Here is a 26,210-nt window from a genome sequence, read left to right as displayed (position 1 = left end):
TATAAAACAAATACCAGGAAATTTAAACCAACATATCATGTGGGCGATATCTTTATTTCACTTATGTGAAGTATGTTTTATTCCTACTTTAGAAAGATGAAGAGGCAGAAATTATTTTCCTTCTTTCAGCTACCACTGTACATACTTGAAACTACTCTGCTCTGCTCTCTAGCGTGTCATTGTCTAAAATAACAGTAATAGTGGTGAGGTTCTGACAGTCACAGCAGTTTTTCTCTGTAAGCCTTTACAAACGCTAGCCAATAACCCAGCGGCATTACTACCGTAAAATTTTAAGGCCAGTCCCTTTTCCCTCTTCCTTATTTTCTTGGTTTCGAATATATTTCTTACTGCCAATGGAAATAAAAATCAGAATTAGAGAGCAATAGTATTGCCTGTCTTTCTTGTTTATAAAGTGCTCCTAAAAGTTAACTCATACAGGACACAGCCTCCTTTTTTTTAAAATTTTGATCTATTTATTTTTTAAATTAATTTCAAGTATACAGTACATTGGTTAGACATTTATATAGTTTATAAAACGATCCCCCTAATTCCTCCCTCTCTCCTCTGGTTTTCCACCTAGCCAATATATTAATGCTAACTACATTCTCTATGCTGTGCTCCCATTCCCGTGACCATGTATCAACTACCAATTTGTACTTCATTAACCTTTCACCCTATTCTCCCAGCCCCCCAACCCCCCTTCCCTCTGTCCATCACCAAATTGTCCACTATATTTGTGAGTCTGTTTTTGATTAGTTTTTTCTTTTCCTTAGATTCCACATGTAAGTGAAATCATATGGTATTTATCTTTCTCTGACTGACTTATTTCACTCAGCATAATAACCTCTAGGTCCATCCATGTTGTTGCAAATGGTAGGATTTCACTTTTTTAATGGCTCAGTAATTCCATTGTATATATGAACCATAACTTCTTTATCCAATCGTCTGTTGGTGGGCATTTAGGTTACTTCCATATCTTGGCGATTGTAAATTGTGCTGCCATGAATATTGGAGTGTATACATCTTTATGAATTATTGTTTTGGTCTTCTTTGGATAAATACCCAGAAGTGCAATTGCTGGGTCAAAAGGTATGTCCATTTTTAATTTTTCGAGAAGCCTCTAGACTGTTTTTCATAGCAGCTGTACCAGTTTGCAATCTCAACAATGTATGAGGGTTCTCTTTTCTCTGCCTCCTTGCCAGCACTTGTTGTTCTTTGATTTATTGATAACAGCCATTCCAACAGATGTGAGGCGATATCTCATTGTAGTTTTAATTTGCATTTCGCTGATGATTAGTGACCTTGAGCATCTTTTCATATGTCTATTTGCCATGTATATTTCCTCTTTTGAGAAGTATCTGTTCAGGTCTTCTGCCCATTTTTTAATTCGATTGTTTGTTTTCGTTGTTGAGTTGTATGAGTTCTTTCTATATTTTGGATATTAACCCCTTATCATTAGCGAATATCTTCTCCTAATCAGTCGGTTGTCTTTTGTTTTGTTGAGTTTCCTTTGCTGTACAAAACCTTTTTAGTTTAATGTAGTCCCATTTGTTTATTTTTCTTTTGTTTCCCTTGCCCAGGGAGATATATCTGAAAAGAAATTACCGTTAGTAATATCGGAATGTTTATTGCCTATGTTTTCTTCTAGAAGTATTAGGGTTTTGGGTCTTACATTTCAATTTTTAATCCATTTTGAATCTATTCTTGTATATGGTGTAAGAAGGTGGTCTTTTTTTTTTTTTTTTTTTTTTTTTTTTTTTTTGCATGTATCTGTTCAATTTTCCCAGCATCGTTTATCAAAGAGACTCTCTTTACCCCATTGTATATTCTTATCTCCTTTGTCATATATTAAGTGAATATATAGGTGTGGATTTATTTCTGGGCTCTCTATTCTGTTCCATTAATTAATGTATCTTTTTTATGCCAGTACCATGCTGTTTTGATTACTATAGCCTTGTAGTATAGTTTGATACCAGGTAGTGTGATACCTCCAACTTTGTTCTCTCTCAAGATTGCCATGACTATTTGGGGTCTTTTATGGTTCCATATAAAGTTTAGGATTATTTGTTCTAGCTCTATGAAAAATGCCTTTGGTATTTTAATAGGGATTGCATTGAATCTATAGAATGCTTTGGGTAGTATGACCATTTTAATGATGTTGATTCTTCCTACCCATGAGTAAGGTATATACTTCCATTTATTTGTATCTTCTTCAATTTATTTTTTCAATGACTTATAATTTTCTGAGAACAGGTCTTTTACCTCTTTGGTTAATTTGATTCCCAGGTATTGTTTTCAATGCAATTATAAATGGGATTGTTTTCTTAATTTCTTTTTCTGAAAGTTCATCATTGGTGTATAAAAATGTCACTGACTTCTGAATATTTATTTTGTAACCTGCTACTTTCCTGAATTCATTGATCAGTTCTAACCATTTTTGGTGGAATCTTTAGGGTTCTTTATAGTATCATGTCATCAGCAAATAATGAGAGTTTTACTTCTTCCTTTCCAATTTGGATGCCTTTTATTTCTCTTTCTTTTCTTATGACTGTGGGTAAGACTTCTAATACAATGTCGAAGAGGAGTGGTGAAAGTGGGCATCCCTGTCTTATTTCTGGCATCCTTATCTTGTTCCTGATCTTAAGGAAAATGCTTTTACCCTTTCCTCATTGAGTATGGTTAGCTGTAGGTTTGTCATATATGGCCTTTATTAGTTGAGTTATGTTCCGTCTATTCCCACTTTGCTGAGAGTTTTTATCATAAATGGATGCTGGATTTTGTCGAACACTTTTTCTGCATCTATTGTTATGATCATATGGTTTTTATCTTTCAATTTGTACATGTGGTGTATCACATTAATTGATTTGCAGATATTTTACCAACCTTGTATCCCAGGAATAAATCCAACTTGATCATGGTGTATGATATTTTTAATGTATTGCTGAATTCATTTTGCTAATATTTTGTTGAGGATTTTTACATCAATGTTCATAAGAGCTATCAGCCAATAGTTTTCTTTTTTTGTAATGTCTTTGTCTGGTTTTAGAATCAAGGTAATGGTAGCCTCATAAAAGGAGTTAGGAAGCCTTCCTTCTTGAATTTTTTGGAATAGTTTGAGAAGAATAGGTGTTAATTCTTCTTTGAATGTTTGGTAAAATTCCCCTATGAAGCTATCTGTTCCAGAACTTTGGTTTTTTGGGAGGTTTTTGATCACTGATTCTATTTCATTGGTGGTAATCGGTTGTTTCAGATTTTCTGTTTCTTCTTGACTCAGTCTTGGGAGATTGTATGTTCTAGGAATGAGGATACAGCCATCTTAGAGGGAAGTTATTCACTCTGTCTTTCTAGTCACTTGTTCTAGCTACAGTCACTTTTGTGGCTTTTATTAGTGGCTTCATGCCCAGATAGAATAAAAACTAAAATCATGGAAGAACACTCTGAGGGTGCTTTTCTAAAGTACATGGGTGTGGGCTATAAAATAGCCATGCTTTGTTTCTTCTCTGGTATCTGTCGAGATGGGTGGGATGTTTTTGTAGTGTTGCTTATTCCTCAATTGTTTGAGTCCCTGAAATCTAAGTCGTGTGAGTGAATTAGGTATAGCCGTTAGAAGTGGCCTTTCCATGCCAATGGTATTCACTCCTCATTTTCTTGACAATACTATTGCCATTACCACTTTTTCTGAATTCATAGTAGTTCCAGCAATTAAGTGTGTTGCTTCTGGAGGACAGATAATAAACAATTTACACAACTCTTGTTGTATGTCTCCAATTCTTAGACCCTCTCTCGTGGGCTATGCAGTCTTAATCACTTGTCACCCACTTAGGCGCTAACATATCTGAAAAGGCTTAGAGTGTCGAAGTCAACATGATAATTTGCATTTCACCTGTTCTAAGAGTGAAAAATCAATGTTTGAGAATACTTTCCAAAATTGACATTGACAGCTGATTTCTGTATATCGTTTTTTTTTAAATTACCAGCCTTATTTAGATATCATTCACATACCAAACAATTCACCCATTTAAAGTATACAGTTCAGTGGTTTTTAATATATTCACAGAGATGTATCACTACAATCAATTTTAGAACACTTTGCCACCCAAAAAGAAAGTCGGTACTCATAAGCAATTATTCCTCCATTTCCTCATACTCCCCCACCTAGGCAACTGCTAACCTACTTTCCCTCTCTATAGATTTGCCATTTCTGACTTTCATATAAATGAAACAATGTGGTCTTTTGTGACTGACTTCTTTTCCTTAGCATAACGTTTTCAAGATTCATCCATGTCGTTTCATGAATCTGTACATCATTCTTTTTTATTGCTGAATAATATTCTATTTGTAGGTATATGCATTTTCCATTCAGCAGTTGATAGATATTTGGGTTGTTTCTACTTTTTAACTATTATAAAAATGCTTCTATGAACATTTGTGTACAGTTTTTGTATGGGCATACATTTTCATTTCTCTCGGGCATATACCAAAGAGTGGAATTGCAAGGTCATATGATAATTTTATATTTAATGTTTTGAGAAACTTTCAGACTGTTTTCCAATGTGGCTGCATCATTTTACATTCCCACCAGCAGGGTATGAGGGTTACAATTTCTCCACATCTTTGTTAACACTTATTATTATGTCTTTTTGATTTCAGCACAAGCAACAATAGAAAAAGATAAACATACACCCAATAAGCACATGAAAGGATGGTAATGGTATTGAACATCCTTTCATGTGCTTATTGGGTGTTTGTTTATCTTCCTCTATGGAGAAATGTCTATTCAGATCATTTTGCCATTTTTAAATTGGGTTATTCATCTTTTTATTATTGTGTTATGAGTCCCTTACATATTCTATATACAAGTCCCTTATCAGATATATTACTTCTAAAATTTTTCTCCCATTCTTAGAGTTATTTTTCCAATTTCTTTGTGTCCTTCGAAACATAAAAGTTTTAAATTTCGGTTATCTCAAGGTATCTGTGTTTTTTTTTCTATTGTCTCATATCTAAGTGTATGCTAATTTTTTAAATTAAGTTTATTGGGGTAACATTGGTTAATACAATTATATAATTTTCAGGTATACATTATCATTTGACATCTGTATATTTTATTGTCCAGTTTCCTTCAGCTACCACATATTTGACACCCTTTACCTACTTCACGCTCCCCCTATTGCCCTATCTTTGACCCTCTTTACCCCGTCTACCTCTCCCACTAATTTTTAAAAAATTCATCCTAATACGACAAACATGATACAAGTGTAGGATTTGACATCATAGCCTAGGTTTTTAAAAAAATTCTAACTGCCTTGGACAACTTACTGAAGTTCTCATAGCCTCAGTTACTCATTTGCAAAATAAAGATAAAGAATTGTGGAGATGTATGTGAAATACTTAGAATTTTGTAGGGCTCTAGCTATTATATTATTGTTTCAATCCCAATAATAATAAACTGTAGTGCTCTGAAAGTTAAACTGAAGCCAGATAGTTAATATGAAGCGATATAGTAACATACAATTGTAATATTTTATAGACAACGTTGAATTTGGCCCCTATGAAAACTGGTATGGTAGTCATGAGAGTTATTATTTTGAACAGGAGCTGTCCCTGAGAGATCTTAAGAAGAGCCTTTTTCAAGGTCATATGGCTGGGAAATGATAGAGACAGGGTTAAAACCTGGGGTTGTCTTTTCTTCTTAAAATCACTAGTTCAGTTTTTTCAGTAACAGATTTATAGTGGCAGTCAGGTGACTGGGACTTTATGGTCTTTAAGCTGAAGTATTACCTCAGACAACTATATTAAGAAAGAAAAAACAATATTATGGAAAATTATTATTCCTAGTGATCATTATATGAGAATTATGGAGTTAGAACATGTTTGACCAGAAAGTTTATGTTCATAGATAGCCATGTCAAGTATGTGTGTCTTAAAAAAAAAAGTCCTTATTTCTAGTTATACATGCTAATTGTTAAACATTAAAGAATATAGATAAGCAAAAAAGAAAATATATTTTTAGATATTTCTTAATATGCTCACATTCCTAATGTTTATATTAAAAACATCTCATAAAATGGGCAGATAGATTTCTTAATTTATCATTTGGAATTATTAGGCATGATGTTAAATTAATTTACATAAAGATGCCTGTGTTTTTAGATTCTGCACCTCCAGAAGATTTGTAGAATTAGTTCGTGGTCTTCTTTTGAGCAGCAAATAATTCTCTTTCCAAATATTCTGAAATTCATTGACTATATTTCCTTTACTATTTACTTATCTGGAGAAAGAGAAAGAACTCTTATAATTTTCTTGGTAAAATTAGAGCCTCATGAGGAATTAACTCTCAAACACGAAAATGGCTGATCTTTAGCAGGCATGTACTTCCTAAAGTTGATTAAGCTGATTGAAGTGGTTATTGCTTATAAATTTACTATTTTATGGAGAAGCATCAAACACTGTTTAAATACCTTGTAGAAAGAAGGAACAGGACTCACTAACCTGACTCTGACCCTGGTGCTGTGACTTTGGGGTGCATTCATGAAGCCTACAAGTTTTACAGTGGACTTTGGGAGCTAGATACCACTTTCAAGTTTTATTTTTACTAAAATTCATTGAGAAAAATACATGTGACTGTAAGATAACAGTGAATTCAAGTTAATGAAGCCACTGTGACATTTGAAGTGTTATTTGAGTTTTTCTTTTTAAATCCTTACAGAGATTAAATGACTTCTCATCTCAAGTCAATCTTTCCCATCATAGCCATCTATCAAAATAACTAAAACAAAGTGGTAGAGTTATGTTGAGGGGGTTTGAGATTTATTGTCACAATCTGTTCAAATGATTCCCCCTCTTTTCTCTGCTTGAACTTCAACATTTTCTTTAGTTAGGACTGTCCAGATTTTCTTTTACTGTTTCAAACTCATTGGATAACGAGCAAATCTGTAGTGTATTTAAATTTGTCTATACAAAGTAGTTTTGAGGAATTTCCATTTAGTTCCTCAAGTATTAATTGTTTTGCGCAAAAAGGAAAACAGCTATTCATCTTTGAGTGTATGAATTTGTTAGTATTTGGAAGAAATGTCATGCAGGCAGTGGTTTGAATTTGCTATTTTATTTTATTATTTTATTTTATTTTATTTTACTTGGCTGGTCAAATAAAAAGTAATGTTAAATACTGTGGAAGCACAATAGTGTAAACAAAATCATTTTAAACTAAAAAGATTTGATACCTGGTCTTCATCTTAAATTCCAGTAGATGAAAATGTCAGATGCCTCTGTTGAATGAATAAAAGCCAAATGTCAAATGAAAAAATGATTATAAAAATCAGGCTGTAAGAGTGGCAATAATTGGAAAATTCTTTTCATTATAAGGAATTATAAGTTATTCTATACAAAAATTGGAAGTTTTGTCCTAAGAAATTAAAATAATTAAAGTTACATCTTTGTGTATGCGTGTGTATTTTTTAAAAAATCAAGTGATAGCATTTTTCATTAATAAAACCTGAAGCCTCTTATAGTTAAATGAACCGAAAAGCATATCTGGGCTACTAGATTTTTATTTTCAAAGTTAGTTTGAAATTTATAAATTATAAAAAATTTATACCTTAGGGATCTCTGTCTACTGCCCCATAATTAAAGATTAGCTAGTTTCTGTTAGAAATAGCCAGAACTTTGGAAACTGTCATAATTTCTAAGTAGACCAATTTATAAGTCCATTGTCAAGATAGAGTGACTAGTTATGAATGAGGGAGAAAGACAAGATCAGTTAGAGGTGAGAGGAAGAGATAGTGGGAAGCAATGTGAGGAAGAGGAAGAATAGGGTTTATTGCTTTTGGTTTTTCCAGCCATAACAGCTTAGCTTCATGAATCATTTCTAATGGAAGAAATACTCAAGTAGGAATCCTGATGGGACATTCTTAAATTCTATCCAAGTATTTTTTTCTTATTTATTTTTATGTTTATTTTTTAATTTATTTAAATTAGTTTCAAGTATACGGTACATTGGTTAGACATCTATATAGTTCATAAAATGATCCCCCCAATTTCTCCCTCCCTCTTCTGGCCCTCCACCTAGCCAACATATTAATGCTAACTGCATTACCTATACCTTGCTCCCCATCCCCGTGACCATCTATCAACTACTAATTTGTACTTCTTTAACCCTTCTCCCAGCCCCCGAAATCCCTCCCCTCTGTCCATCACCAAATCACCCACTATATTTGTGAGTCTGTTTTCGATTAGTTCTTTTCGTTCCTTGGATTCTGCATATAAGTGAAATCATATAGTGTTTATCTTTCACTGTCTGACTTATTTCACTCAGCATCATAACCTCTAGGTCCATTTGTGTTGTTGCAGATGGCTGAGTAGTATTCCATTGAATATATGAACCATAATTTCTTTATCCAATCATCTGTTGATGGGCATTTAGGTTGCTTTCATATCTTGGCTATTGTAAATTGTGCTGCAATGAATATTGGGGTGCATTGATCTTTATGAATTATTGTTTTATTTTTCTTATCCAAGTATGTTTAACCTTCTCAGGATTATTTAAAAAGACTGGTGGCTGGAGTTTTACAGTAACTAATAGTTCATAAAGTGTCTAAGTATAAATATCTGCGAGTATTTTGTTTTGGTTTTGTATTTACAAGACTGGCCTCAGGTAGGTATAGAAAGCCTCTTAATGGGGCATAAATTTCATTTAATTTTCGTGGTTTACCCTCAGAGAATAAATTCTTTTGCTAAATAACTCTGGTGATTGCCAGGCAGTCTAAGGTTAATTGAATATAGTTCTCATAATTTACCTTAAATCAAGTTGGTTACAAATATAGGTTTACTCTGGTGAACTTGTCAGGAAATACTAAATTATATTAATAATTATAAATGGATGACTTGGGTCTTTATACTATTAAATGTGTTTGGTTTGATGATGCTGGGCAATGGAATTCTTGATAATCAAAACTAGATTATCATAATGTAACATACATATTAAAATGGGCACAGATAGAACAGAAAGCTTTTTATAAAAGCAGACCACAAATTTTGTTATTTAAATTAACTGGAAACTCAGTTATGGGAATGATCATCAGGTCTTAGATATGGACCAGAAAACGTATGTTTATATATTTTTTAAAAGATGAAAAGATCTCTTTTTTAATTTCCTGCAAATATATTTTTTCTGTATTTACAGATAGTGAAATTCTGTTTATAATTTTAGCATCATTTAAATATTTTCAAACATACTGAAAATGCAAGATTTATTAAGAGATAAGAGTATAGTTTCCTTTTTACAAAATCTTCTATAGGCCCCTTTCTTTCTGTCCCCAATGCCGTTACCCTGTTCCAAGTCTTTCAACTATCAGGCAGTGGTGATGTGCTGTGTTGGCCTTTTCTGGCTGAACTGATAAATTTTTAGGAAGTTTGTAAGCTGGTTGTTAAGCACAACTGGTATTAAAAATCACATAATTTAGAGGAAAAGAATGGCGTAGATGATAGAGGACTGTTCATCCCTCTGACTACCAAATGAAAGTTGTGACAGAAACAAGAAGCAAACAGTACGGAAAAATCGCCTGGGATCTAGATGAACAAGCCATACAACTAGATAGAAATCCAAGAAATCACCCTGCAACAGCAGAAGGTAGGATGGGGTGAGGACTCGAGGCTGCCTGATCTCGATCTGCTGAGTGAGATGGAGGCTGCGACAGCAGCAGATGCCTTTTAAAGGGACCACATCCGTGAGCGGATTTTCACGGTGACGGAGCTGTTTGCTCTGAGCACCAGTGCCAATTTGGTTGCATGCAGGGAGCACCAGGGACTTACAAGGAGACATTGTTGGAGCGAGGGCCAAGACGAGACTCACTCTTTACAGAAGTGCCAGCAGTATCCATTGTTCTTCTGTTGAGCCCTCTCCCCTCCCAGTGTGCAGACTCAGCCTCCAGAGTTGTGATGTCATCAAACTGGATAATAGATGTCACTTTGCCCAGATGATTCCCTGAAACCCCACCTCCCCCCACTCATGGCCCCACCCAAGCCACATCCAGGTTTATCCTCAGGGAGTCAGGTGCTCCTTGCTGAGCAGCCTAGACTCACTGGAGGCAGCTGGCCTCTGTTTCTGGTGTGGCCTTTTGAGGCAACTATAAGCACAGCATCTGTGGATTGCTTGCTGAATCTTAACAGGTGGCCCCAGAGGGGTAGAGGCTTAGGCTTAATTTGGCCTGCAGCTGAACCCCTCTCAGGACTGTGCCACTGGACACCTACTTCACAAATCCACATTAATAAGACCGGGAGACTTAGGAGCTTTGCTTAGTACATCAAAAGAGGCACAGAATGAAGCCAAAATGGGACAAAGAAGCAGAAACCATATGAGAGAACAGAACAGAGATCCAGATATAATGGAGTCAAGTAATCTAACAGATGCGGAGTTCAAAACACTGGTTATAAAGATGCTCAATGAACTTTTGGGAAGTGTAGATAAATTCAGTGAGAACTTCAACAAAGAGATAAAAAACATAAAAATGGAAATGGAAATTATAAAAGGGAACCAGTCTGAAATGAAGACCATTATCTGAGATGAGAAGTATATTAAATAGAATAAACAAAGGAAAAACAAAAGTGAATAAAGAAGAGGATCAAATGCCCTATTTAGAGGATGGGAAAGCCAAGGACACTCAATCAGAATGGCAAGAGATAAGATGCCAAGACTATAAAAATAATTTAAGGAGCATATGGGACACTATTAGAGGTCCAAATATCTGTCTGAGCAGCATACCTGAAGGAAAACAAAATGTTGAACAGCTGTTTGGAGAAATAATGATGGAAAACTTCTCTAACCTGGTGAAGGAAATGGACATACAACCCCAGGAAGCTCAGAGAATTCCAAAAACCAGGGATCCAAAGAGGCCCACACCAAGACACATCATAATTAAAATGCCAAAGGTTAAATACAAAGAAAGAATATTAGAAGTAGCAGGAGAAAAACAGATAGTTACCTACAAGGGAACACTCATAAGACTGGCAGCTGATTTCTCAAAAGAAATTATGCAGGACAGAAGGGTTTGGCACAAAATATTCGACGTGATGAAGACCCAGGATCTACAAACAAGAATACTCTATCCAGCAAAGCTATCATTTAGAGTTGAAGGAATGATAAAGAGCTTCTCAAACAAAAATAAGCTAAAGGAATTTATCACCACCAAGCCAATATTACAGGAAATGTTGGAGGGACTTCTTTAAGGAGACAAAATGTGTATCAGAAACAGGAATAAAGAACGGTAGCAACTACATTCCTATCAATAAGTATCTTAAATGGAAAAGAACAAAGTGCTCCAACTAAAAGAGTGAATGGATGAATAAGAAAACAAGACCCCTATATGCTGCCTATGAGAGACTCACATCAGATTAAAAGATACACACAGACTAAAAGGAAGGGGATGGAAAAAGATATTGCTCTGATAGACCTAGAAGATATTTAAGTCAAAGAGAGAAAGATAAACACTATATAATTTCACTTATATGCGGAATCTAAGGAACAAAAAAGAACAAACTAATAAAAAACATTCACAAATATAGTGGACGATTTGGTGATAGGGATTGGGGACTTGGAAAATGGGGTGAAGGGTTAAAGAAGCACAAATTTGTAGCTGTTGGATGGTCTTGAGGATGGGGAGCATGGCATAGGGAATGCAGTTAGCATTAATATGTTGGCTAGATGGAGGGTCAGGGGAGGGAGGAAGAAATTGGGGGATCATTTTATGAACTATATAGATGTCTAACCAATGTACTGTATGCTCGAAACTAATTAAAATAAATAAAATACATAATTTAAACTCATAGTTAAATAAATTATATTAAAAGAAAGGTAATAAAAACTTGAAAGTTATCACTAATTATTTTACGTCTTACTATTTTCTATGCTGTTGAGATTATTTATGTTCATTGTATCTCAACGGTAAACATTCTATATTCCGATATGCAACTGTGTATCTCTTCCCAACTCTCTGTTCAGTGACTTCACATTTGGTAGCTTGAAATTGGTCATGGTGGGAGTATTTACAGCAGAGATATTGGCAACTGACATGTCACTTTTATTTTCTTTCTGTTCTTTTTGTTTTTCTTGTACAATGTACCACTACCTACAGTCTGCCAGCTTTCAGTCTTCCTGCTTCTAGGCTCTCCTCTCAGCTGTTTGTCTAGAACAACCCACCATGCTTAATTTTCCTGAACAGGGAAAGCTGAGCATGGTAAAGGAAAGAATAAAGTTAGAAGAATGTGGTAAAAATTTATAGTTTTGCCTTTAGTAATAGACGAATTTAGCATCTCTGAGCCTCTGTTTTTTTTTATCCTTAAAATAGAACAATATTTCCTTTTTTTCTACCTACCAACAAGATTTTCAGATTAAAATCTTGACATGCTAATGTTTGTGAAAGCTCTTTGAAAAGTGCTATATGTACCTTTTTTTTTTTTTTTTACTTTTTTTAAATAGTAAACACATGCTTTACCCTTTTACTTCCTGGTTTGAGTTTATAAAGGCTTATAACCAACAGAATGGATTTTATATCATACATTGCTGTCTTCAATTTTTCACAGCCTAACTGCCACCTATATTTCCAAGTTAACTTCCAGTGTTTATGTTGGACACTGAAATGGTGCCAGGTGGGGGTGACATCAGTTTCTTAGACAATGTGTACTGCAGACACTGCATTATCATGGTACTTTTTTAACTGCTTGTATTCAGACTGTTCCCAGCTATTTTCATTCTTGTTCTCCAGGAAAAATTATCAATGGATCAGACTGAGTAATAAAGGTAAAACTTAATTATCACACTTTGTTAAAAGCTCTTGTTAAGATGCAAATATTGCAAGTTAATGGAAAAATGTGACATATTAAACCATTGTCACTCATTGATATCTTAACAAGAAATGATTGATTAAATTACTTAGCCTTTGAGTTGGGCCCTAATTCAGTTACGTTTTAAGGAAGAACAAGGAACATAGATCAGGGGACAGCTGAAGAAGTTGGAGACCAAGAAAGTATAAACAAGAAACTGGATGCTTTTGATTTTTGGTGGCTTACATACATTTAGATACATTACCAAAGTCTTAATGACACCAAATTTTAGACATCCCTGAAGAAAAGGGGGTAAAAGAAAGAGCATGTGTTTGAAGATTACTACTTCCAAGTACAATTCCTTTCTTTAATAAATGAAATTTCACCCAAGAAAAGTCTCATTTGTTCAAATTTCATTTCCAGATCTCTCTTTGTACACGGTTTTGTTGTTTGTTTCATAATTCTCCTCTCCCTCCATCCTCTTCCTTTTCCTCCTCCTTTTTCGATTTTCTTACCTCTGCGAAGATTATTCTGCCTTATCCATAATAATTAGAAACAAACACTTTAAAATAACTAGAATATCCTACTTATTTACTGTGCTAGCTTCACTAGTTTCCATCATAAATTGTTATGTATTAAGTATGTAGAGGGTAGATGTGCATAACTGCTATGGGATGAGGAGACAGAACATAAGAAAGTTATGATCTCCGCCCTCAAGTAATGATTCAAATGTGATAATTAAGTCAACAAATTGATATAAAGTACTCATTAACCCTCCAGCTATAGTCATTTCATTCAACAAGCAGCGCATTGCTGAGTATCATGTGCTGCACTAACAAAACTATGTAAGGATGCTGATTTAGAGTTTACTTATCATTCATAGATCATTTTATATTTGAAGTGGTAGAGACTATACGTAGCAATTATTGCAAACTATAAACTTGTAGTATTTGGGGGCAGTTAGTTTTGAAGAATACTTTTGGTAGTTTGTTTTTTCCTCCAGGAAGGATTCTACACTCATTCTTGATCCTTTCTGACAAAGTAACAGTCACATTAGTTCAGAGATGCTGTTGTTTTACACAGATTGTGTCCTGTAAGATGTGAAGCTCTGGTATTTATAAAAGTTGAATTATGTTATTCTAGTATTTATACCACAAGATTTGAAATGGTATCAGATTCTAAGTCTATATTGGAGAGCAAATCAAATAAATATTTCTATCTGTTCTTTTTATTTTAGCTGGACCAGACCAATTTTGAGGAAAGGGTACAGACAGCGCCTAGAGTTGTCAGACATATACCAAATCCCTTCAGTTGATTCTGCTGACAATCTCTCTGAAAAATTGGAAAGGTATGTTTATGTACATTGTTTATTCGTTGGAAAGAGGAATTAATATTATTTATTACACAGAGAATAGAGAATTGACATTTTAGAGGGCTTAATTCTTAAAATAGCATATTTAAAATTGGAGCATCTTATTTTCTTGCTCAAGTCTTGATCAATTAAGAATTGAACAATGAAAAGATGAAAGAAAAATAACATTTTCCTGATAAAGGACTTTTTTCCTGAAAAATGCATATTTGAATTCTGAAAAGTTACCTGTCTTTAAAAAACATTAAATAGATTTTGTGAAGATTGAAGTAACATCTATATGAAGCAAATTGTGTATATCTATCTCTCAAATCTTAATATTTAAATACAAATGTACATCCTGGAAGTGTTAAGATAATGGCTATTCGATATTTAAAAAAAGTTAAAATTTCATATATTTGAGTACATATTGAATGCTAGGTACAGTGTTTCTTATCAGCCACTCTGGGAAGAAAGCATTCTTATTTCCATCTTACAGAAGAGCAAACCAAGGCTCAAAGAGTTGATGTAATTTGCCAGCTGATGACTGATGGAGAGGTGATTCTAACCCAAGGTCTGCACTTCCGGCCTCTCCAGGAACAGTGTTTCCCATTGTAAAGAAGTCCCCTTTTCTAAGAGTATTGCTCAGAACCCTTTTGATTGCCAGTGATAGAAACCCAACTTATTAACTTAAGTAAATAAAAAGAAGCAATTTATTGTCTCATGTAGTCTAATTCTTGGTCAAATGCAAAAAATTCCAGAGACCCTTGAGTCACAGTCTCATTCCTTAGACCAACCATAGTCTATGAATGAGCTAGACAGGGTCTTGTGCTAGCATCACAGTGTCTGATACTGGGTAAAAGGGAGAGGGGAGGGGGAGTTGGCAAAATTAAAATAAATAAAAAATAAATACAAAATTATTGCATCAAAAAATTGATTAGACTTGCAATTTGGTTACTGTATTTTTATTAAAGTCATTTCATTTTTTTTTTTTTTTTACATTTTAAAGGCAAAGTAAGATATTCAACCTTATTTTTCTTGATTTTAATCAAAGAATTTGGCTAGTATGAGTAGCAAATTCACAATTCCAAGATGAAGGACCAATTCCTATATTTCTGTCAATTCCTTCTTTTGGGCTACAAATTGTTCAAGTCCCACCCATTCAAAAAACAAAAAATTCCCCAACCTTGTCTTCCCCTCAGGTCACTAGCTCATTCTTTTTTTTTTTTTTCTTTTATAGCTATTTCTCTGCTCTCCTGGTCTCTTCACTTATTCACCTTTTATTTACATCTCAGTTCCCTCAGATATGGTTTTCATGTCCACCATGTTCCTAAAACCACATTGATCAGAGTCACCAGAGGCCTCTTAATTATCATATATAATGACATATTCCTACATGACTTCAGAGTTGACTACTTCTTATCACCTTGAAACCATTTCTTTGGCTTTCTCATTTGACTCTTCCTTTGAAGGAGGAGGCTGGGTTTGCCTCCATATTTAGCTTATTACTTTATTGCGAGTCGCCGAATGATATGGATGGGAGGCCAGCTCCATGTGTGTGAGTGAAAGAGTACAGAAGAGGTTATGGAGGTGGATAGATGGGATAGGGTAATGAGCATTATAAATAGTAAGTTTCTGGGGGAAGCCAGTGTTCACGCACAGAGATTGCCAAGCTTGCCTTCAAATCTCAGCTGTGTGTTCTCTCTTTGAAGGAACCTAGAATTACCTCTAATAATAGATTGATAGAGATAAGAATAGCTGTTGATCAAATGCAAAGCTTTTATTTAGTTATGTAGTTCTAGCATGTGGTTCATGAAATTTTTTTTAAATCTCTGTACAGTTTAAAAATGAATGAAGGTAACATTTAGAGATGTATTTTATCCTCTTGGGAAAAAAGAGAGAGCTTTTACTAATAGAAAGTAGTGACATAACTTAAAATCAGTATAATCAGCTGACAAACCTATAGCATTTAAAAGAAAACAAAACATATATTTATATATCAACCATTTTCAGACTATTTAATTTATATAATTATAATATATAGAAGATATAGAATTTGATTCTATTCTAATCTTCCAAAGTCTTACTCTAATAAATGATTTTAGTAGTTAAAAATGAAGTTTGATGAGAATTGTTTCATACCTCTACATTTAAAAATAAAGTCTAAATAACAAGTAATGTTAAACCACAGACAAATCCATCTGAACTTTTATCTTGTTTTTGATTCGATGGTTAAATTTTGTAAAATTTACAGTTCTAAACAGGTAAAAATCAAGAAGTCAAGGGAAAAAATTAAATATTTGTTTATTTTTCACCTTGTTCAAACACAGCAATGTTTATTCATGAGTCATACTTTATGTGTCCACATTTTATGCCACTTTAAAGAAGCCCAGAATCTTTCTTTAGTAAACGTAATGTGGCCTTTTCATGAAATCAACTCTTGGAAAATTGATATATAGTAGAGCATTGAATTCTGCCAAATGTCTGACAGAGCGTTGGTGTTGGAAGGTCTCCACAAATTTTCATCTCTTTAGTCATTTGATTATAAGGGAAATAGAACAACTTAAGTTTTTGCATAATCAAATCATCTTATTGGTCCCACTTTTTATTCTTTTGCAGAGAATGGGACAGAGAGCTGGCATCAAAGAAAAATCCCAAACTCATTAATGCTCTTCGGAGATGCTTTTTCTGGAAATTTATGTTCTATGGAATCTTATTATATTTAGGGGTAAGGATCTCATTTGTAAAATCATTATGGATAAAATAATTATTAGGTAAAATTCAGCCAATTACATATATGGACGTTGGTAATATTTTGAAATCAAATCTGCATGCTGAATTGTTTCAAGGAAAAATAGCAACGTTTTAAAATTTGGCAGTGAAGTATTCTTGAATGTGTTTTCTTAGTCTCTTACATTTTTATCAGTGTGAAGGGAGCCCCATGCCTGAAAACCCTAGGCTTTGTGGTGTTTGGGTGCAATCTGGGAGGTTCCTGAGCTGCTGTGAAATGTGACTCTGATCTGTTACTTTTTACGTCACAGAGCCTCATTTAGAATCCTGGTTATAACCTGTTAAATGCAATGGCCAATTGAAAAGTTACTTAGTCTTCAAGGAAAGATTGTGCACAACATTTGCTTTGGGATGCAAAGTGCCATCTGCGTGAGCTTGTTATTATATTCATATTGGTCTCAATGCTTTGAAGAGTCAGTGGTGCTATAGTGTCTCCCAAAGAGATGCCATACAAGTTGCGTTGTTTTAAGAATTTGTAGTTCAAGCACACCAAGAAAAATACAGTTAAAAATTTTTATCTTGACAAAAATAACCACATTTAGGTCCAGAATGTTTTGTGATACTCTTGATAATCTCCTAGAAAAATTCTTCTGGCTTTTGAAATTTATCTGTCTATCAACTATCTATCTATATCTATCTATCTATCTATCTATCTATCTATCTATCTATCTATCTATCTATCTATCTATCTAATCTTTCTATCTCTCTATCTCCTGTAGAAACCTGCAACAGTTTGGGGGTGAAAATATTTTGTTCATAAATATAAGGTAGCTGAAGAATTAACTATCATTTAAGATATCTTTGAGGTGATTTTTCTCAATGAGAGCACTCACAACTTTGGGAAACTATTTTATCCATAGCTTCTGGCTCTATTTGTCTTAATTTTTAAATATATATTTTGTTGGTCGCTTTAATGACTATATTCTACACATTCAAGTTAGTATATAACAAGTACAATTCACTCTGGTCATATCATATAAGAATGTAACATTCTCAAAAAATCATTTAGATCGAAGTAAATGATATTTCAAACAAATGTTATGTCATGATTAAGGTTGTGGTGAAACTATTTTCCTTAGTTATAGTCTTCATCTCTTGCTGCTTCCATTGATTAACATAAGCACAGCTGAAAAAGAAGAATCTGGAAGAGAGGCCTCATTATCAAGCCTCTTTATTCTCTGCCTAACCTGTGAAATAATTTATCTACCAGCCTAGAAGTTTCATGTGAACAAAAGCATTCACCTAAACATGAAAGTTTAGATGATACACAAATATATTTAGTGAAATTATTTTTTGGCCTGGTGTACACAGACCCGAAATAAACATGATATAGTTTAATATTTATTGTACCTAATCTGTTCCAGGTTTAGCATTAAGCCTTTTATGCATATTATTTTACATAATTCTCCTAGTAGCTCCATGGAGCAGATATTATTATCTCTAATATACAGAAAGGAAACTCAGAATCCGGGAAATTAACTGACTTTTCTAGAGTCATGCATATGGTAAATTTGAATGATAGCCAGGTCCAAGCCTAGGACCCAAGCCTAGAACCTTTCCAATATATTAGATGATAATTGCTACATAATTATGTTTGTGATTGTCTGCTGAGTTTCTTTGCAACTTCTCAGGAGGCACAGGTTATCAAAAACGTGAAGGTTGAGGATTCTTCCTGGGCCACCTCAAGGGCAAATCTGAAGAAAATTCACAGCATAAAGCAGGATGGGGAACCAACTAGAATCTTCTCACTTATTTATACTGAGGGAAGGAACTGTGTGAAATCCACCCAAAAGCCAGTAGTGCTGAGGGTCAAACTTATAAACAAAAGTAAGGAGTAGAAGAATGAAGTGGGTGTGGAGAAGGACTAATTTTTAAACTTCTCAAGTTTAGAGATATCTCAGCTGTAGGAATCTTAAATCCTTTCATGGTGTACTGATTACCCACAGGTGGGAGTGAGGGGAGAGGTATTCCTGAGCTAACCTGAGCCTTGGGCTACAGGTCTAGAATTGGCAGAACATTTGAAAGGCAAAGTTTATTTCCAACAGCTCAACTTCTGATAACCAACAGAATATTATTGGTGAGGAAAAGAACTGATGGCAAAAGTAGGGGAAATGTATATGGTGAGAGGGCATGGAGAAAAAAATTAACGTTGACAATGGCACAAATGTGGTCATGCTGTAGGTTTCTTGTCCTTGTCACAGGAAAGGCCTTTCAGGGGCCATGTAGTTTTAAGCAGTGAAAATACTGAAAACTTTAAGTGTTAAAGAATTTAAATAACCATTGTGGTGGTGAAGAGGAGTGCCACTTTTCAGGGTATGTGATCTCGTGACTCTTTTTATTTTTTTTTGGTTGCTTACAGGAAGAAAAGAAGGGGAGAAAATTTAGCTGTTATAAAGACCTCTATCTTTTTAAACAACTTATAAATGCCTCAGTATTTTCTGGGCATTCCTTCTTTCCTCTGTATGTGTTATTCTGGTAATTTTTAAGTTCCATTAAATGAACAGTGATTCTAGAACTGGCTGTAACACTACCGTTGGTAAAGGTAGATTCTTTTGTCCTGTACATTCTTAGTCCCTCTAAATCAGGTTAACTGATTGATTTTAGTCTCGGTAGAAAAGTACTATAAAACTTGCTGTTGACCGTGAAAAGTTAAGAATAAAGGAAATGTCATCATGAAGAAGCTTGTCTGTCTGCTAAATTGAAGTCATTTTAAATCGCATTAGCCACGGCCTCTCATCATTGACTATGTACTTGTTTTTTCTCTGTTTAATTCAGCAGCCACATATAACATTATCTTTAGCATTTAAGACTCTCAATGTAGAAGAAAAACCGGCAGTTGAAAAACTGTGTCAGAGTCAATAAGGATGGGGGAGGGAAGCCAAGCGGAGGGAGTTCTATAAGTAGATTACTGAGAGAATATGGTCATCACAAAACATTTATTATAAAAAATTCACAAATGTTCACTCAAAAATATTCTTGATTCCTAGGCAGCTCTGGGCCTATTCCCACTGTCAAATTGAGCTACATGTCAGTGCAACTTGAGTCAAACTACTTTTATTCATTACATCCCAAGAAGTTTAAGGGCATAAAGGAGAAGTCCTAGCGTTCATGTTACTAGAATTCACAAGTCCCGTAGTCTATAGTGCAAAGAAAGATGTTTGCCCTTTGCATTTTGACAGACATTGGGTAGATGTTTGTATTTAAGCATACTGCTAAAGAAGGGAGAAGGTTCTGAGGAATTCTACACACAGATAGCCTCTGGCTTAGGCCACTTGGACTTATGACCTTTCACCTAAGGACAGCTGCCTCTAACAAATTTTCTAGACGCCTGTCATGAAGGATTTCTTTTTCCGTTTCCTTTCTGTCTCTGCCTCCTGACATGTCTAGCTGCTTCTCTAACCCCACCAGTGACTCGCACGCTACACTCCTTACACTCACCCTATATCTTGAATATTTCTACCCCTGCTACAACTCCATTTCTAAGACACATGCTGCACTTCTGTGCCACTCACAGCATTCTGAACTTTCTCTCACTTCCTATGACGAGATGGAAATTCATGGTGTTTGGCTTTTCTTGAAATAAAAGGAATTTTACTTCGATCTTTAGAGTAACCGGGAACCCCACCCCAGATAATGTGATTGAACTGGTCTGGAATGGGCCCTGTAATAATAAGTAGTACTCTTGAAAAATTCTTCAAGTGCTTCTTGTAATGTAATGTTAGTGCCTTTTCATGCCATTAGATGTTTTTCTACCTAATCATTTTAATGTTTAATGAGTCACGTGCCTGTACCAAAATTAATTTTATCAATTCGTCATCATTGAATATTTAGATTTCTTCCAATTTTTCACTATTGTAAATAGTCCTTCAATGCACATCATTTTAAAAGCTAAATTTTAGCAGATTTTGCAATTGCCTTCCAGAAAAGATATATTAATTTACTTTCTTGATTCTAAAGTATCAAAATTCAGTCCTCATCAACAATAGGTATTTTTTAAAATGTTTCCAAATTGCTCAGTGAAATAAAGTGTATTATTTTTACTTTCATTACATTCAGTTCCTATTGAGTTTAAATAGTTTTTATATATTAATTTGTATTTATGTTTCTTGTGTGTGTGAGTCACCTTTTTTATGTTCTCTGTCTATTTTTCTTTTGGTGTCTTTGTCTTTTTCTTATTGATATATAAGAAAACATTTTTTCTAGCTTGTTTCTAGTGAATTTTTTGTTTATTAAAATTTTTTTTTTTAACAAATGGAAGATTTAATTTTATAAAGTATGGTGCTAAATCTTTTTGTTGTTGTTGTTTTCTGCTGTTGGCATCAGACATTTTTAAAAGCCTGCCATACCCAATTATTGTATATGCACATATCTACATTTTTATTTTATCATTTACATGTAAATATCTAATCCATTTGGAATTTATTTTTGTATATGTGTGAGATAGAAATCTAATTTAAAAAATGAGTGTCCAGTTTCTCCATTAGTTATTGTGTAATCTAGCCTTTATCCACTGACTTAAAATGCCATATTTTATTATATATTAGGGTATTACATGTACTTGGACCTGTTCCTGGACTTTACAGATAAATCAGTCTATTTTTTTGCCATGCCACTTATTATATTTGTATAATAAGATTCGATATTCAGGAATGTAAACTATCTCCTACATTATTTTTATTCCTCAAGTGTTTTTCATTAGTGTCTCATTTTGTTCCCAAATGAAATTTAGAATCATTTTATCCATTGATTCAACAAATATTTGCTGAGTGGATATTCTGTGCGAGGTATTGTGCATGATGTTGGGATTGTTGCAAGAACTAAGACTCTCTGCTCTAAAAGTTTACTTCCAAAAAATCCATTTGGAATTCTGATGAAGATTACATTAATCTTATAAAATAACTTGGGGAAAATATAATCTTAGCAGTAATCAGTTTTTGTTTTGAGAAAATTTTTAAGTTCTTCATTTACTTGACACTTGAAATATATCTTAGTAATGTATTATAAAAAATATTTATATATGTTATTGGTATTTACAATACATCTTTTGTTATATTGTTGCTAAAAACGGGATACTTATTTAATCGGTTATTACGCTTGATATATAGAAATCTATTTTCTTAATATAATTATTTTTAAACCTCTACCTGTTAAACTCTTGACTCAGATTTGTTCTATGGACAATCATATTCTGTTCTGATTATGATACTTTTACTTCTTTCCATTATTCATACCTCGATTGTTTTGTTGAGTTGTATTAGTGAAAAGTTCCAGAAAAATGTTAAATTGTACTAATAGTCAATGTTCCTGTTGTTTGTGTTTATCTGACTCTAAAGCTAATGCTTTTAGAATTTTATTAATTATGGTGCTGATTCTTTTTTTGAGGGAGAATTTTTTCTTAGATTAATGAAATATTCCTATATTTGAGTTTATTTAGGACAATATCAGAAACATTGAAGTTTTATCAGGTTCTTCACAGTTGTTATTCAGATAACCAAGGTTCTTTTGTAGTCTATTCTTATGCTATTAATTAATTTCTCAGTATTAAGAGATGTTAACTTCTCAGTGTTTCTCAAATAATGTCCTAGTATTCCTGGGATAAAGACATACAAAATATATTTAAAATGAGATGATGATGGTGGTGATGATGATGATGATGGTGGTGGGTGAGTGGAGGTGGTGGTGGTGGTGGTGGTTTTACTGACTACACACAGTAGAAAATAATGTAACCTTAGAAGTTCTACTAATCACGCTACTTGTATTAGAAACAATTATACTTAGGGTTTTGAATTAGGATTTTTAAGGTAAAGTTATCTTGGGATTATTTCATTTAATGTAATTGCAAACCTGAACCAAGTTTTCTATTTTCATCTGAATTTTCTTTCATGGTCTGACTATCCAGCAGACTTCCCTACCACTAGAAATAGCTGACCCTGGGCTAGGAATGTAGGTAGAACAGATATAGTTAAAGAATTTAGACTCATTCACAGTGATTTACTTTCTGGCTTGGAGGATCCCTTGAGAGACCAGATATATCTCTCAGGAGGTAGTTTCAGCCTTCCTAATTTTTCTCTGTGGGTGATCTAAATTGAGACTCAAGATTATTCCCACCAGGAACGCAATCACTTGTGCTTTTCTCTAACTTGATCCCCTATCCCCAGATGGTCTTCTGAAATTCCTACTGTTCAGACTTGCATCTCTCTGAATAGAAAACACCCAAAGTGGTGGCTGAATGTGGACTGGAACAGTTGTCCCCAAAATCCTCAGCCTCTGCCATGGGACATCTCTGACTCATCTAAGTGAACCATTAAGTGAATCCCATCTTGATTTGTGCCTGATAAAATGTAATAAAATATTTTATCCAATTTTCAAATAAATTTACATTCCTTCTCATTACATTTGAAGCCTCAGTCTGCTTGCACTATTTAATATGGTGCCAAATTGGGAAATTTCTTGTCTCTCTGAAAATAGTCTAAGCAACAGGGTACGCACAGCTTTCACATACCAAACTATAGGACTGTGTTTCTCCCAATCATTATAGGGATGATTTTTGTAAAGGACTCTGCTTCCTAGATTAAGCAAGGTATCAATTACCATTGATTTCCCTTCCAAATAAAAAAATCAGGTGATATCTGTACATGGTTCCATGGTAAATATTAGAGAACATGCCACTTAAAATAGAGTAGGAAACACTATAGAAATGGAGGTTGGAGTGCTGATTTTGTCTTTGAATATTAACAGTTCCATGTTGTGGTGAGGTTTGTGTTGGTTTGATGTTGGCAGATGGTCGTATTATTGGAATTTTCTCTACCAAAATAAACTGCATTTTTTTTCTGTGAACATATACCCTCCCAGAGTAATACCACCAGTATTTTTGTGGAATAGCCATTGTCGTTCAAGGGATGAGTATGTCCTCTTTTGTTTGAGGCAAGATGACAAGTAATTAATTTAGTAATGCCAATATATCAAATAGATGTCTGAAACATTACCCAGATTTTATTTATTTTGTTATAAATACTTTGTTATAAATTATTTTGTTATAAATTGCAACTGAATAACAACAGTTTGGCGAATGGATCTATTGTGATGAAGATGACAGGTTATGGAAAAATATAATGGTGATACAATGTCAGGGAGTTTAGTTCAAATCATTCAATAGGAAAAAAACTTATGTAAGCCTGTACATTTCTAGTTCTAAAAATTCTGTGTACAACTCAGTTGCTAAAATATTTCTCCTTTTTCTCAGAATGATAGTTTTAGCCTCCATAGAGAGGAGTTACGCCTTAGAAATATGTGATGTGGTGCTTAGCAGTGGTTCTATATTCTACTATCAGCAGACTATATATGTGTATATTTTTGAGTTCTGCAAAAGGGAGAAAGGTGTTTATGCTAATTATAATATAAGCAGTTGAATTCATGAGTAGCAGTCACAGACTGTACTCTTCCAGTTTTTGTCTTACGATAAATAAACGTTTTACTAGGGTGCATGGTAAACATCAAGACTCCTTACTCTCTGCTTTGTGACCACGCAGATACTTCCAAAAAGGTTAACACGTACAAATCCAATGCCCTTGAATGCAACTCAAGAAAGTGTTTCAGCCAAGTGCAAACCCATTATTGATGGAAAAGTAAATCAAAGTAGACTTGGTATTGACATTTGTTTCTGAAAAACAACATAATATAGAAAAATTACAGGATAAAATATTGATATAAAAGTAATTTTGAGGGTGAACTACTACCACTGTAAACACACTATGAAAAGTTATATTCATAGTGCAGATATATTTATAGATATAATTTCAAATCCAAAATTTATCTTAACTGTACATTTTTCTAATTTAAGGAGTTAGGTATTTCGAAATAAGTTATCTACTCTAGAGATAGTTTGGCATGGATCTATGAAAATAAAAACAGTCAGGGTAGCACTTGCACACATTATAATAGTTTAAGAATAGAAACAACCCATCTGCTCCAACGTGGGGCAGTGGGACAAATAACCTGACTTACTCAGTGGATGTCTTGTTGAATAGCACTTACAATAAATGAGGTAGACAAGTATCAGTGGGGGTAAATTTCAAAAAAACATAATGTTAAATTAAAAAAAAGTTGCAAAAAGTAGAATATGATACCATATATATAAAATTTAAAACTTCAAAAACAATTCTCTTTATATATAGTCTAAGGATGGATACATGTGTAATAAAAGAAAGCATACACAAAGTGATACACACCAATAAACAGTAATTTCTGCATTTATTTTTAAAAACAGGTGCTCTTCAGTGGATATGGCAAATTATTAATATGTAATATCTGGGTGGGAGGTTAGCAATTTTCTTTTCAAGACCTATTTGTTATGATTCAAACATATTAAAATATGGCTATGTGAGATGAGAGAAATCTAATATTTCATGTTTATGATTAGTTTATAAATCTTTTTTAGATTTGAATCTTAAAGTCAGAGCCTTGGTCTACACACTTAATCTGAAATAAAGTTCTGAATCCAAAATACAGATTGAGCAGCTATGCAAAGTGAGTGGTCAGTCAGTGACAGCTTTATACTGGTCAAGATTTCTTTTGGGGATGAAGTTGATATAAAAGAGCATTTTCATCTATTGAGAATGAGAATGCTGGTGATATTGGGCACTAAGGTTTAAAAAAGACATTGTAGAAAATAGGGAGAAAAAGCAAATTAAGGACTGAGGGAAAGTAATGCTGAGCAATACTTGGGGGCCAGTCTGGCTTGGAAAATGTACATTTGAAGTGGAATCAGTTAGCATAACATCATTTCGCTGCAGAGTTTAGCCTCAGATCCTCAAGTTTCATGAGACCATCATAAAATAAAACAGGGAATTATGTGTCTTTCTCTTTTGAAGACAATTTAGTAAGATGGGTAAGAGACCTCCTGAGTTCACATCCCTGAGTTCAAATCTATTCTTGTATATTCAGAGGCGGTAATGAATTTGATGGACAGTTTGATTTAGGAGTTGGCTGAGGATCTGATAAGGTGGGTTTGGAAAACACAGCATTGGTCCTCCCGTGTTAACTCATGGGCCTTTGAGGAGTTGATGAATCTTTGGAAACTGGCCTGAGGTTGAAATCTCCTGGCATACTTTTTCCTGAAGTCCATGAGTATTCCAGACTAGAAAGGGCATGGCACCGGAAGTGGCTGACATTAAATACCACTACTGCCAGCATGCTCCTTCCTCCTGTCTCCAGCTCCTTTTTATGTGGTCACCTTGAGAAGTTATATTCATTTGAA

General features: G+C 34.1%; 1 protein-coding gene across 1 annotated transcript in view; it reads left to right on the top strand.

Moving 5' to 3' along the window:
* CFTR (CF transmembrane conductance regulator) overlaps positions 1–26,210 on the top strand; it is a 155,010-nt gene that overhangs the window by 14,393 nt on the left and 114,407 nt on the right. Inside the window, exons 2-3 of the mRNA XM_039860787.1 lie at positions 14,054–14,164; positions 16,784–16,892. Of these exons, the coding sequence (XP_039716721.1) occupies positions 14,054–14,164; positions 16,784–16,892 (220 nt within the window). The remainder of the gene's footprint in view (positions 1–14,053; positions 14,165–16,783; positions 16,893–26,210) is intronic.

The sequence above is a fragment of the Pteropus medius genome, unplaced genomic scaffold (genome assembly GCF_902729225.1).
Source record: "Pteropus medius unplaced genomic scaffold, Ma_sr-lr_union100, whole genome shotgun sequence".
Taxonomy (NCBI): domain Eukaryota; kingdom Metazoa; phylum Chordata; class Mammalia; order Chiroptera; family Pteropodidae; genus Pteropus; species Pteropus medius.
The sequence above is the reverse complement of the archived record's forward strand: the minus strand, read 5'-3'. Positions and strand labels throughout refer to the sequence as shown.